The 15,263-nt window shown below is 39.9% G+C and overlaps 2 protein-coding genes across 2 annotated transcripts in view; both read right to left on the reverse strand.

Moving 5' to 3' along the window:
• Positions 1–6,183: 6,183 nt before the first annotated feature.
• On the reverse strand, positions 6,184–8,356 carry LOC106938007 (mitogen-activated protein kinase kinase kinase 11). Its single transcript, XM_015019821.1, has one exon. It carries the CDS (start codon positions 6,982–6,984, stop codon positions 6,184–6,186), a length of 801 nt encoding a protein of 266 aa, XP_014875307.1. The 5' UTR covers positions 6,985–8,356.
• Positions 8,357–11,419: 3,063 nt separating this feature from the next.
• The window catches only part of drap1 (DR1-associated protein 1 (negative cofactor 2 alpha)), a 13,007-nt gene continuing 9,163 nt past the window's right edge, over positions 11,420–15,263 (reverse strand). Inside the window, exons 3-7 of the mRNA XM_015019826.1 lie at positions 14,968–15,061; positions 14,752–14,877; positions 13,798–13,888; positions 13,609–13,697; positions 11,420–12,656 (exon numbers count right to left, since the gene is read on the reverse strand). Coding sequence (XP_014875312.1) covers positions 12,473–12,656; positions 13,609–13,697; positions 13,798–13,888; positions 14,752–14,877; positions 14,968–15,061 — 584 coding nt within the window. The 3' untranslated portion in view covers positions 11,420–12,472. The remainder of the gene's footprint in view (positions 12,657–13,608; positions 13,698–13,797; positions 13,889–14,751; positions 14,878–14,967; positions 15,062–15,263) is intronic.

Consider the following 15,263-nt stretch of genomic DNA (forward strand, 5'->3'; position numbering starts at 1 on the left):
CCATTATCAATATATTACCTGAAAATGGTCTTTGAACGACAATATTATCGTTTATCTCAGTGATTTCGGGGTCAATTTATCGTCCAATAAAATTTGTTATTGTGAAAGGCCAAATTATTAGCCTAGCTACGACCAAGTCCACATCCACCTTCATGATATTGTTTCTCATAGGAACAACAGAACAGTGTCTGATTAATTCTGACCTCACAGTTAAAAAAGTAGTGAGATTAATTTCCAAATGAATAGTTTTAACAATTTTAAGTAAAAAATACAAGTGTTTCAGGTTAAGTGAGGAAGAAGATGGAGGAATAGAACATTTTTGACATTTAAGTGATATTCAGCTTTAACACTGGGTTCTGGTGATGTGATAGTGACAATTACAGTGCCTTGAAAGAAAAAGTATCTACTTCAATTTAGGTTTTTTGTAGCATTCAACTATTTAAAAAAATATTTTAAGTCCATTAAAATAAAGGAAAACAAATGTGAGTACCTTTTGGGATTGATCATTCTGAACGGAGCTGAATTGAAAATTCCAAACCAACAAACTATTAGCAGAAAAAGGTCAAACCCATTCATTTAAAATGAAGGTTAGGTTTATTAAGGGGAGGGGGGGGGAGAAAAAGAGTTATTCCAATAGTCCCAGCCCCGTGTGAAAATATAGTTTCCTGTCTTGGTAAAACAGGACTGAGCATGTTTTTGTTTAATTTCTTTAGAAACTACAAACCTAAAAATGATAAGAAAAACATTCTTCACATAGAACCTGTCTAACAACATGGAGTAGGCCAAGAGATCTTAAACAGCAACACATCATGTCTTAATCTATAGAAATACAAGAACATCTTTAAAAAAAAGCCATCTGTCAGTGTAGGAAGGGTTATAAAATTATTTGAAAGCCTCACTTGCTCAGTTGGGTTAGCAATAAAGACTGGATGAAATTGGCCTCCATTGGAAGGTTCCAAGGCAAGACACGCTGCCTACCAAAATAACACAAAGACCTGTCCAATATTTCCTGAATATTAGACATGTCAAGAATGTCTAACAAACTATTAGCAGAAAAAGGTCAAACCCATTCATTTAAAATGAAGGTTAGGCTTATTAAGGGGGGGGGGGGGGGGAGTTATTCCAACAGTTGAATGCTATAAAAAAACCTAACGTTTGGTGTTTGAAGTATTCAAATAAGCAGCTATGCATTTTTAGAAGGGATCTCAAGTATTCACGGACTTTAGCTAGTAGCAGACGGCTGTGGCCCGTGGAGACTGGAGGTTTTATAATGCTAACCTTGCTAACTGCTCTAACTGGTAATATGAAAATGCTTGAGTCAGATTAAAAGTTTTTATTTCTTTTCAAAGACTCTGTTTTAGTGCTTAATGTCCACTCATGGAAGAAAAGCTGAGACAAATATTCTCAGTGCAGATAAAATCTGTAACAGTAAGTCAAATCCTTGAAGAAAAAAATAACCGAGATCATAAATTCGACAGAAAATTATGATGGCAGTGTCTCTAGTGTGAGTTGGTACAGATTATGTTACACATGGTTTATTTCTTTAGTGCTTAATTTATTGCCAATGTGATTTGCCTGCGCATAATTTGAGAATAAATTTCACAACCTTATTTAACTCTAAGCAACCTTGTGTACTTTTGATCATCAAAGGAACCCATCGCTATATCAGCTCAACATTTAACTTGCTAAATTTAAACAGTCATAAGAAAAAAAATGTATCAAGAACATAATACAAGCAGGGACAGCAATTCCCTACATGCAGGAAACATCACACACTATTGATGTTTTGTTTTTTAAGTGCGCGACATCGTGGGACATTGGAGCCCCTGAATGAAAACATGCTGGTAAAGAGATGCATCAGATGCTTGTCCACTAGCGGCAAAAAAAAAAAAAAATGCCATGTTGATCCAAGATCTATCTGCGGCTTCTTCCTGAGAAAGAAGTCTCTAAGCACCGGCCCAGAGAGTGCTTAGCTTGGCGCATTTCCCCCCTAAAGCATTTCTAACTAAAGCTCTCTGCAAAGTTTTATGTGCTGTGGTGTTGCATATAGCTGGTTTTGGGTCTATGAAGGCTTTCTGCAGGAAAATAAAAAAACAAAAAACACACAGGGTGAAAAGAGCACAGCTGAACCTGACGGATTGTGAAATACAAGGACGAAAAACATGTCGCTGACTGATAATCCATTTCTGATTAGAGACTCAGTGGCCCATAGTTCTAACATACATAAAGATTGTTTAGGTCAAAGCAAATTTGACCTAAAAGCCAGAGCTGGTTCCTTTATCATAAACAGATGCAAAAAGGAGGTTTTAAAATAGGCATGAAGTGCCATTTTATAGCACAATCAAGTATCTAGGCTACCTTCAGGTGTTAAAAAAAATGCTGTAAATATAAAACATGACTTAAAATAATTTAAATTCATAGAATAACGCCTTGAAATTGGGCCTCTGTCTGTTTAAGAAGCTCTTGTTCTTTCTGAAACTCCGCCTTCATTAAGTCGTCACAACATGGCTCCTCCATGAACCATTTAACAACATTTTTACCAGCATTGCACTGAGAAGTAGCTTGTGTAATAGGCTCAGCTGATGTGCAGTTCCACCAGGTGTTTGTCAATTGCTGCTGGCTAGTCTGAAGAAGAGCCAACACTGCTATCTTGAATTTCAACAAATATTCTCAAGTATTTCTTTTTATTATTTAGCTTCACTTTATTTTTTACTTTTATTGGTTTACTGGAAGTTTCCTCATGTTTAAAGGAAGTTGTTCCTCCACACTGTCGCCATGTATTTATTCAAGATGACTCGAAACAAGCTACTGGTTTCGTTGGACGCCTTTTAGCTAATCATCACTGCACGCTGTGTAACCTAGTGAATGTGACTGTGCTGTATTACATCAAGGTCTTAGCTTTGATACATTTATTTAACAGGGAAAAAAAAGTGGGGAGTGCATCAATTGCAGATTTCTGGCAGATTGCCGATACCAACTTTTTTTAGTCTGAAAATTTACAACATAGTTGCTAAGTTGGATACATGCCTACATTGGTTTCACATGCAAGTATTGGCTAATCACCCAAAATTAAGGAAATTATGGTTGATTTATTGACTTTGCAGTTGCATTATTTACTGAATTTACAGGTGCACTCAATTTTTTTTATACTTTCAATCAGTCAGTCAATCAAGGGTAAGTTGTCTGATTATAGCAGTTCTTACTATTTTATTGGTGATTTATGTATTGGAATAAACTTTTGTTGTGGTCTTCAATAGCAATGCACTGACTCGATATTGAAAAACATTTCTAGATCGGGTATCGGTGACAATGTATCTGATCCACTGGGCAGATCTGTTCGGTCTAACTAAGCGACATCATGCTTCATTATTTATTTTACATTACACTTAGAATTCCTAATTGCACTTTCTGAACTATTTGAAAGGTTTGTTGCAGTTTATTTTTACATTTTTGACCAAGGTTGTCAACCTATTGTTTTTTCGTCAGTTTCAGTTTCTTTGTTACTTATTTGACATTGGCTATTATACTCCTAATTGAATTGAGAGAACAAATTAAATTTGTGTTGTGTTAATATGTCTGACCTAGCTTGTGAAGATATTGGTGAATTTAAGCGTCCAGTGCTGGTGCTGAGTCATCAAATACATTTGTAATTCAGTACAGTGTGATTTAAGTCAATTCAGCATTGTTCTTCTGTTTTGGTTAAGATATCAGCCGTTACTAAATCTCAGGTATCTGTATCGGTAGTGAAAAAAGTGGATCGGTGCATCCATAGTTTTCAGTTGCTTGTTGGGCAGAATGCTTTTTGCTGTTCTGCTGTTTTTCACACAAGTATAACTGATATTATAAGGTTTATTACCTGCTTGGGTAGAGTCTAAAATTTACCAATTATAGTTTTAAAGTAGCTCTTTAGCTTTATAGACATGCTTATTTTTAAAAATGAAAATGCTTTTGTTTTTTTGTTGTTGTTTTTTTTATTTTAAAAAAGCAAATCTGATTTACTTCTAAGAAAGATGTTCTTCTTTAGTCCACCTGATTGGCAGTGTGCATCAAAGGGACTTTAAAAGGATTTCAGTTCATGCAAAGTCCCACAGAAATAACAGTTGAAAAAAAACTGAAACTGTAACGTGCCAAAAGTACAACTCCTCTGCACACATTCAGACACAATCCTGTAGTCTCTTCTCTTTGTCCATGTTCACTGGAATTCAAATTATGGCCCTCTGGCTTTGACCCAAGCGCCCCCACAATGCACCCTCTCCAGCACGCTCCCGTTTAATCAGCATCTTCTGCTGGTCATTAGCTTCAACAGCAACTCTTGGCTGTTGTTTATGAGCCCTGCGAGGATAATGACTTTGCACCTCCATCCATCACTGTGACAGATGAGCCCAATTATCCCCAAGTTCTCTTTTTTATGCTGCGCTCGTCATTTTCTTAACCTGTGGTTTTCGATTGACCAGATCACAACAACAACTAAAAGCAAAACGTTGCAATACAGCTCACTTGGGGATACAGATATAAAAGAAAGGAGACAAAACGAGCGTGACGGATTTATGAAATAAAATGGCACCTCGAGAAAGAAGAACTTGCATCAATATTCTGAGGAACTGACACCTCATTCAGAGGCTGATCTTTTTTTTGCTGAACTACCAACTAAATCGCTCAAGTAGCTCTGCTTGATTTCCTTTTAAGATCCCCCTTCGATGCTCCTGCACCTGTTTGTCAAGCCAATCTGCAAACCTATTAAACAAAAACAAAAAAAGACATTGTCTTGGTGAGATCCCTCCACCCCCACCAATCTTTCTTCTATCCTTCCTCCAACACAACAGGATGTTGCTCAGTGACACAACGAGGCTACGTCTGTATGGAGACATGTAGAGGCAGGCCGGGGACAAAAGCTTGAGAGAAGAATTAAAAAACAAGAGGCAGCAGGAGGCAGGAGAGCGATATGATCTCGCGGCGCACACAGAGAGGGATTGTGTTGGAGCTGGCCTGCCCCATATACAAACACCATATTACCATAACTCCCTGCTTCTTCTTCTTCTCCTGCACTGCAGGAGAAGAGTTTTCATCTGGGAGAGAAACCCTGACAGGGGGAGGCAAAGATAAGCGAGGGCGAAGACGTCTGTGATGACAATCATGTCAACGATCTGACGACTGAGGCTGATGCATACGGAGGAGGGATGTCTTGGGATGTGCTGCATAATGCCCTCCTCCCCTCAAAGTGTGCAATAAACACGACTCGAATCAAGAGGGTTAACTTCACCAGTCACAGCCGTATTTCTCAGGAAATGACAGAACTGCACAACGGTAAATGTAAGGAATGAAAACACCATAGAGACGACTGCTGAAAACTATAGCTGGAAGATAGAAACTGTCCTGGAACAGCAGAGATGTGTTCTGTGCGATAGAGCCGACACGCCGCCTCCTTAAGGTCTCAAAGTCCGAGGGATGAGTCCCAAAGGTGCTGATGCGGAAACATTTCCTGACCTTTGCTCGGCAGCAAAGTATTCTTGTCCCGTCGACGGCTCCTTCAAAGACCTTGTGGTCTCTATCACTGAGGCCTGCTTTTGTCAGCATGCAAGTCATGTGATTGGGCTACCACAAAAATGTATTAGCAACCCGCAATGAAAAATTGTGAGGGCCTTGAACCAGGTCCTGCAGGTTTATGATATTTCCCTGGTTCAACGTGATATAACATCACATGAATGATGCTTTTTTCAATCAGATGAGGAACGTGACAATGTTCTCTTGAGTAATTGAGTCATTCATTTAGTCCTGCTGGAGCAGTGACAGAACTCCCCTCATTGTCACCCATTTTTCTGACACTCCCTTCACTCCATGTGTGAATTTCTTTCTAGTGTCAAAGGTTAGGTTCAGCATGACTGGAAAAAATTTACAAACCAGAGAACGACTGACAATGACACCGACAACTTGCTTTCAGCCACCCACAGAAACAAGTGGGAGAAGGACAGACCTGCATTACACTATTTTATTTTTTTTTTTCTGTTTTAAAACCAGAGTTTTAAAACTTTATAACTGGTAACAGTCATTTGCTATTGCCATGACACCTTTATAAACACCTAAAAGCCTTTTAGAAACCACTAAGGTCCCTATGATTATATCCCTAACCTTAAATAAAGCAGTTAGACACAGATGGCCAGGTGTTATAGTTTAAAGACTATAACACTATAAGTTGAAAGACTTATAGTTGAAAGACTTTAAGGACTTACTGTTGTTGGACTTGAGATCCCGGTGGATGACCGGCACGATGGCTTCATTGTGCAGGTACACCATCCCTCTTGCTATCTGCACGGCCCAGTTGACCAGGACGTGAGGAGGGATGCGGCGGCCGGCCAGCGCCCGGCTCAGTGGCCCACCCGAGGCATACTCCATAATGAGGCACAGGTTGGGCTCCTGCAAGCACACCCCCTTCAGGGCGATGATGTTCTGGTGGGTGAGCATGGCAAACAAATGGGCTTCCTGCTTCACGTTCTGCGCTGTCACACTGATGTCCTCGTCCGGGTCTTGCCGGGCCGCCTTCACGGCCACCAGCTCTCCCCTCCATGTACCTCGATACACTTTCCCGAAGCCCCCAACCCCAATCACCTCCTCCAAGCTCAGCTCACGGAAATCCACCTCCTCGGGATCGACGGTGCCAACCACAGCACGGTTCAGCTCCTCCACTACGCTGGTACCTGGTAGCTTGGCATATCCACTAGGCTTGAAGGAGCCGTAGTTGGATGGGAAGATGCCCACCTTGTTGTTGACCTTACCTGCCCACCAACCCTCATCCCCAGATATCTCAGAGTCCTGAGAGAGAACCTCCACCAGGTCACCTTTACGCAAGGTGAGCTCGTCTTTACAAGAGGCCTCATAGTCAAACAAGACCGTCCATACAGGGTTGGTGAAGTTCCCTTTTTGGGACTGATCCAAGTTCTTCCAGTTCGACAGCGAGCTACGACTGAATATGTTCTTCAGCGGCTCCATGAAACCTCCACTATATTGCCTGACTGGATCCGACTGCGCACTCCAGGGGTCTGAAAATAAAGTACAAAGGAGTACTTTATTGCACCTTGCTCCCTTTCCTGTCTTTGTTGTTGTCTCATCAGGGACCAATGAGGTGTGTTCAAAAGTCAGACCAACAGGTGGGCTTCAGGATTCAGGGACAAATGAAAGTGAAATGTCTTCCATTTGTTCTTGGATTAAACTCAAATCTTTCCATTTCAGCAGTCCTCAGATGGTTTGCTTTTCGTAGCATTTATCAAATATCTAAAAGTCAGCAGTGATTAACTCTCTGAAAGATTGATGTGGTGTGTGGTTTCCCCGCACATGGCTTGAGTAGATTATCATCTCATCATCCTGTGTTTAAAAGACTCTGGAATCAACTCATTATGACTGAATTTGTCCTCCTTTCCCCTCCTCATTCAGAACAACCACCTGTTGGGCAGCAAGTACGAAGAGTCAAAGTTCAAAATTAATGTTCAGGAATGAAACCGCTTACAGATAAGAGTCCAAATCAACATTTCCCACACACTTGGTAGTTCATACTCGGTTTTTATGTATTTTTAGCCATTAAGAGCAGTGGCCACCATAAGCAGGAAGCGCTGAGAGGAGGAGAAGAATAGCAGGAAAAGGAGCATTCAGTCCAGCCAACCAGTGCTTTACGACAAGTTTCAAGCGCTGACCACTGTTCATTACTTAAGCCCGAGGACCCAAAAAGTGCGTCTGAACGCAACACTGCGGTGACCACACAGGAAATCCCGCATTCCCGTGCGCCACAACATCCATGCTGGCTGTGTTATGAAGGAGCTCATACATAAACTGCGAGGCGCCGACTCTGGGAACAGGAAGAGCTCTCCAAATCTGCTTGGCTTTTCAGTCCTGAGGAGGGAAAAAACCGAAAGAAAGAAAAACAAACTATTCCAGATAACTTTAGTTCTTGTTGGGAGACCAGCGCCGGGCCCGGGTCACTTCGGTGCTCCGCTTCATAAAGACGGTGTCAAAACTGCGGAACTGTTCCGTTAGAAGTTCTTACTCCGTTCCTCTTCCTCGGTCAGCCTTCAGCGGCCAGCACCTCGGACCACTCCAACGTCGTAGCTTACAGCCACTGTGCCGGAGGGTGGGGTTTCAAAACTTTTCCTCTCCCAACAGGAAACAAAGTCAGCTGACACGCTCCCGCCAATGGGGACGAAGTAAATGCAAAACTTCCGATTTCAAAATAAATCGGCGAAATGTAGACGGCACACTGCCATACCTAAACGCGTCCGCCATTTTGTGAGTGGCAAGTTCTCTTTAAAAACCAATTTTCCTTTGAAAAAAACTGAAGTACGTTCAGTTAACTTTGATAAATGTTCTGAACTAAAGCTTATTAAATTTACCTTTGGAAACATATAAACCGCTTAATTAAATTTCTCGATTTATTTAAACTGTATCATTATACAATTACATAGTTAATAATAAATATTTTATCCAGGTGAAATGAAGTGAAAAAAAATATTTATCATTAATTTGATATTGTTTTTTGTTTGTTTGTTTGCTTTTAACCAATTAGTTGGAGCAATTTCTATTGAAATATTTCATACTGAAATCCTTGTTTATTCACATCTCACATAATTAGTGACAGAGATAGCTAAAAACACAATCTGACAGAGACTTGCTTTTAAAGAGAAGGAACAAAAAAATTTCAATTTAAAGGGCAAAAAAAAAACACTTATGATCCTTTAAAAATTGCTTTTATTTTGAAAAGTACACCATTAGTTCGTGTTTGTCCAGTTTTTACACCACGTATTGAATAATAAGCCTATCTCTGAGAAAAAGGCTTAAAGCAATTTAGAAATCAGAAAGACTTACTTATTTGAATCTTTAATGTTCGGTTAAAGAACGCACCTTTCTAAAATATATATATTGCATTTGAAGTATGCCCCAATTTTTTTGGTTATTTCTGAAATATGTTGAAACTCTTTCATCCATTTTATTTTCTTACACCAGTAATAAAAGCATTATTCTCATTCCGCTTTTTTTATTTATTTATTTATTTATTTATTTATTTATTTATTTATTGTGATTTCTTGGGATAGCTCAAAGAAAATTAACACCTTTAAATTCAGCCACTGTCTCTTTAAAAACTTCTGCATTTTCTGAAACCCTGCCTACAGGAAGTCATCACTATATCATTCTTCTTTGATGTTTCACTAGCATTGCACTGTGAGAAGTAGCTCACTTAATGAACTCAGCTGATGCACAATTCCACTAGGTGTTTGCTAATTGCTGCTGGCTAGTCTGAAGGAGTTGCGGCGGAGGGAGGCAGACGGAGGCTCAGAGGAGGAGCTTCATTCTTGGAGGCAGGGTTAGGTCCAACCAGGCTTTTTGCACAGCTGAATGGTTGCCATGGAGATTAAAGGATTTCTCAAATCCATACTCAGATTTGAGAAAAAAGAAAGAAAAAAAATTCTCACTCCAGGTATGTTCTTGATTAGAGAATAACATGACGTAAAACTCAAAAGTTGATTTCACATAATACTGTCCCTATAAAACATGACAAATTGAGACAAAGCTATATAAATCCAGAAGGGAAACATTTTGTAGCACTATTTATATCCAGAAACTTTAATCAAGCACATACATATAAAAAACTGCAAACAAATTTAAATATGGAACATGTCTTGTCGACTAGGTGTCAATTCTTCCATTTAAGGCCATATCAAGTTTTCATGCAAGTTTGCTCATATCATTTTAGCAAACAATCAAACTAAACAACAAAAAGACGCAACGCTTAAAACAATAAAATACACGTTAAACGAGACAGTCGTATTGTTAAGAGCTGAAACACAAGGTGCATTTGATTCAAGCCAAAATATTACGGAATTTCTTTTTCGTTTTTTCCTCCCTCACATTTCCTCTTGTTTTTAAAAAGTGCAGACAGCCTAGAAGACAGTAGCTTGATGGGAGCGGATGGGAATCAGAGGGGCCACCTTTGGCCCCTGTTGGCTGCTGTGTGGAAACAGTGCGCTTCCTTCTGCTGGCTCGCCTTCCCTTCCCTCCCCCGTACTGCTCTTTGTCTGAACACCAATCCTAAAGTCAACCACCCAAACTCCGATCCCACCCTCCTCCGTACCACACACAAAGAGACACACACACACACACACACACACACAGAGACACAGACACGCACTCACAAAAGAGGCTCCGCCTTCCTCCCAGTCCGCTGAGTCAACTCTTGCGCAGGAAGGATGCAGTTGTTTTTGCGGCACCAGATCCAAGTCGCCTCTTTGGTTGGGTGGTAAAAAGCTCGGGGTTAACCAAACAAATATGGCAGTGGGAAGAGGAAATGGGCTAAAGACGCTCCGAGGGGCAAAGCGGGAGCCCCCCGCCCCCGACGCTCCAAAGGTGACGACCAACATAGCAGCTCTCCTCCCAACCTGTGCTGTCTTGCACTTAATCTGATTCAAATACCCAAGGAGGAGAGGCTGCCGATAAATGCAAGGCATTGTCTTCCAGAGGGCTGCGTGAGTCACGGAAAGTGAAGCCGCGTCCATGGGAACCTTTACGCATTGCAAAATTCAGGGAGGAGGCAACATCAAAAACAAGAAAAACAAAAAAAGGGAGGCACAAAAACGGAGCCAAGGGATTACAAATCATGTGATTTGCGGTTGTGAAACGGGGAAATGAAGGAGGAAGCAGTTTGACGACTCTGCCAAAAGATGCCACAGGGTTTCAATTTTCCACTTCCAGCCGGGGAACCAAACAGCCATTTCTAAAGATGGACGCCCCAGCTGACAGTCCTAACTAAATATCTGCCTGCATTTTTTTTTTTTTTTGCACGTTGTTATATTAATATAAAAACAAATTTTAAACAACCATGCCATGAGGTCCAAAAATGTTAACTATTTGGCACGTTTTGCTCCATCACACTGGAAAATGGAAATACACAGATCAACACAAATGATTGGTGGAAGAAGTTTCACTTGGAACATAACTTGATTCTACACTGCAAAAACTAAATAAGTTTAACAAAGTAGTTTTGGTCTAGTTTGTAGTACAAACATCAGGGTGAACTTGAAATAAGACAAAAATAACTTACAAGTAACTCTAAACAAGTAGGTGCTTGTTTAGAGTCAATAATTGTTTGATGCTTATAAAAAAACTTTCATTGGCAGATTATTTTTCACTGCTTACATGGGAAAATTATCTGAACTTTTAAACTATACGACCACATAGAAATTTAAGGAGAACCAGGTTGAGGTTGTTGGTGTCCTGATTCTCTAGCGTACGACTCAGGAGGAACATTTATGAAAACTTTTTTTTATGCGGTTGAATACAAAAAATAAAATAAAATAAAAACTTCAACATTTAAACAGAACGTAACGTGAACTTGTGTTTCTTTTTCTTTTCATGACAACAAAGAAACCACAAGAGATGTCTATTTTTTTAATTGAAATGTGAACTTTATTTCACCCATACAAAATAAAAAGAACATTAAAAGTTTACAATACAGAGTAAACTGTCTCGCAACCATTTTTTAACAAGCTCGGCGCTTAATGGGAGTTCCACCTCTGTGTTTGTTTAAAATAAAGAATCTAAAAGAAGGAAAAACGAATGTTAAAGGCAGAGGAGCGAACGTTGGAGGGTGTGGCCAGAAAAAAAAACAACTTTAAAAGAAAAAAAAAAAAACATGGTCCAATATTCATTGTGTATTTTACAGGCAAACAAATTTATGGGTAAGTGAAATAATAAAAACACACTTAGATCAAAATCTTTACCCCCTGCTGATGTGGTTGAAATCAATTTTGAGTTTAAAGTAGAGACTAAATTTGAAACAAAAGTAAACAGCAGGTTGCAAACACATGGTAGGAAAAAATAAATAAATAAAAAAATTCATCTGCTTTTTTGTCGACTGAGATCAGGAACGACTAGAAAGATGCAAGTGGCATCTTAGCAATCGGCTGAAAGATGAAAGATGACGCTTCAGAACTCACCTGGGCTCGCCATCAGCCTGAGCTTTAAAAAGTTCATTTTTCTTTGGGTCGGAGGAACTGCATTTGTTTTTATTATGCAGAGAAATTTTGAGGAAAAAAAAAAAACACAAAAAGAAACAAAAAACTGTGAGGCGAAATAAACCACACCTATCCTGTCTGCTGTGGTTCACCGTGCTATACTAGTCAAGACAAAAAAACAAAACAAAAAAAACTAAACAGCAAAGAGCTAGCTTAAAAAACAATCCCCCCATCTCTACATTAAAATAAAAGCTTTTTAAAAAAATTAAAACACCTAATATACAACAAGGTTTTCTCTCTTACAGCTTTCTTCTGTCAGCGGGCTGTGATGAAGATGAAGAGTCCTCTTCTTCACTGCTGCAGGAGCCACCAGGGGGCCAACTTCATCTGGAAATAATGCTGGGTTTGTGTGTGTGTTTGCATGTGTGTGTGTGTGTGTGAGAGATAAAGAGAGGATGTTGGTGGGGAGGGGACGGAGGTAGCTAAGAGTCATAGTCTTCGTCGTCGTCGTCCTCCTCGTTTTTGTGCGGCGCGGGAGCTGGGGGGGGCAGAGCGACGCTCACCATGGAGGGATGAGGGGCAAACGCCATGGTGCCCTGGGCTGGAGCCGGATTGGCTGCTGTCACCATGTTGCCCGTGTTCCCGAACTGGGAGGGGGGGTTTGAGCTGGGAAGGGGAGGGTGCACAAGCAGAAAATGTATGATATAGGCCACTAAGGGCTGTTCCAAACTCTTTATATTAGCAGTATAAAAGACAAAGGAGGAACATAAAAATGCATGCTGCACTTTTCAGGTTTTTTTGGTAAAAATGCTGAAAATATACAGCTCTACATTCCTTAACATAACATGCTAAGAAACGTATAAAACCTTATGGTTATAATAATAATATTAAAAGGGGTGGGCATTTGTCGTATCGCTTATCATTTATCGTGATAAATTTCTTATTGCGATACCAATTTTGATTTCTCATCATCACGATGAATTCCACGTAACAAGGTTCAAAAACCCCCAGAACTGTTTGGATTGATTTCTGCGTAACACCTACCCCTAAATAATAATATAGAGCACACATCAAGACTCTTTACAGCAAAATTATATCAAGCAAAATTATATCTTCTTGTACAATTCAAATATGGAAAAGTTCAAGAGGTATGAAAACATTTGCATAGGATGTGGATAGTTCAAATATGTGAGCATCATTATAGAAAATAAGATCCTCATGTCTAAACTCAACAGAAATGTTTTTTTCTTCTGATTCCAGTGGAAAAACAGCACCCTCTACTGGTTTGGGATTATAACGTCACTTTAAAAACTTCTGAAATGATCCAAACATGCACGTCCAAATTCGTAATTCTAATGGAGGGCTTTTAGTAGCCATAGAGACCTGACATTATTTCTGTTTCAAGCTTAATAAATCATCTCTAAAAGTAGAAAAAAATGTTAAATTAAAAGCACTTTGATTTAAAGTGCTTTTAATTTAAGCACCACTTCACCTGAAAGCGGTTCTATCATTCAGCTTCCAGTTTGTTCCCTGTCTGGTCACTCGTCTCTACCTTTTCAGCCGCTCTGGGCTGTCGGAGAGACCAGCTTTCAGACGCATGGCGTCTTCGTCTCCTCACCTGTGGAACATGGATGCAGCCTGCTGGTTTGTGCTTGACTGGGAGCCGTCGTCCTCGTCCCCGTACGTCTCGCTGTCTTCAGAATCTTCCTGTTTTCACCGACACAAAAACACAAAAGTATGTGGGGGTTTTTCCCCTCCCAACACTAACATGAAGGCTCAAAGCATCACTGTGTAAATTATCTCCCACCTCTTGCTCTGACTCTGTTCCAGAAAGCTTCTTGTCTTTGCCTTTGGAGCCGGCTCCCCCGTTCTTGCGACCTGATCCTGGCTTTCGTCCCCTAAAAATTACAAAAATTAAAAAATAATAAAAAAAATAAATAGATTTTGTAAGGAGAAGTGGAGGTAGGTGCTGCTTCCAGGAACTTTTTCCAAACAGTTCAGGTTTCAGTTTGTGACCTCAGTAAAGAACTACTTTGGAACTCTAAAACAACAAATGCTTAAAGAGAAGTGACTTCACAACATAAAGTCAGAAAATGTTTACATTTGCAGTTAAAAAAAAAAACATAACCAAGGCCATATTTAAAGTGTATTTAATCTTATTTCGAACTCTTTCGGAGTTGCTTTGTGAAAAAATGTCAACCAATCAAGTTTAACAACAACTGTAAGTCATATTTAACATATTATGCTGATATTTAATTAAATCCAATCCAAAAATACTTTTTTAATACAAATTAAAAAGTTGTTGTAACTCATATCAACCAAGTATCTACATAGAGCCATTATGAATGACCATGCTGTGGGCAGAAAGGGTCTCCAGTAGCAGTCAGTGTTGCAACGAATCAGAAGACGGTTTCTGTATGACAGTCATGACATGCTAACAAATGGGGTCATAGTTCAGAGAAAAAACTGTTCCCAATTGTAAATTAAAAGAAAGAAAGAAAAAAAAACTTGTTGCTATGGTTACACATTACAACTGTCCAAAAGCAAAACCAGAGGGAATAATTGTCCTTAATCAAAAAAAATAACAGACAAAAAGAAGAAATCAGAACTAAAGTAACAGATAACATGCTAAAACCATGAGGGGGCGCAATTTTTTATTTATTTTTATTCACGAATGAATGGTTTTTGACTCTATTGTACTTCCCTAACTCTGAGCAGTCTGTTCTGTTGACCCTGACAGAGCGTTGGCTCCCTGAACTACCTGCGTGGGACTTTTTCTCCTCCGGCCTCGGTGTGGTTCTCCTCGCCCTCGCCCTGCATGTCCGGCACAGACGCCACCAGGTCTTTGAGGAAGTCAAACTGCTGCTCCAGCTCGATGCACTGCTTCCTGCCAAAAACAGATGCAACGGGCTTTAAAAAAGAAAAAGCACTAGCCTTTAAAACCTATAGTAAACCTGTTCCGAACGGAGTAACTCACAGGTGCGACATCGTCATGGTTTTGGCGTTCCTCGACTGGGTGACCTGGCAGGCCTTCGTCAGCAGCGACTCCAGGAAAAGCTCCAGAGCTCTCGCTGAGGCTTTGCTTCAGGAAAATAAACCGTTGCAGGTCCCAATCCGTGGTTTTTGTAGTAGGTTTTTGAATTCATTCATGCAAAAAGAATAATTCACCAGATATTACTCTGATCACGTTAAAGCACATGATGTTTGCACTATTTTATATTTGAGTTTAGGGCTGAAACGATTCCTCGAATGATTCGAGTACCTCGATTACTA

Source organism: Poecilia latipinna, unplaced genomic scaffold (assembly GCF_001443285.1).
Source record: "Poecilia latipinna isolate Pla-1442-1.1 unplaced genomic scaffold, P_latipinna-1.0 Scaffold2486, whole genome shotgun sequence".
Classification (NCBI taxonomy): domain Eukaryota; kingdom Metazoa; phylum Chordata; class Actinopteri; order Cyprinodontiformes; family Poeciliidae; genus Poecilia; species Poecilia latipinna.

Bases quoted from the DNA above. Each gene is read 5' to 3' on its own strand.
- LOC106938007 (XM_015019821.1), bottom strand. From the start codon at position 6,984: ATGGAGCCGCTGAAGAACATATTCAGTCGTAGCTCGCTGTCGAACTGG.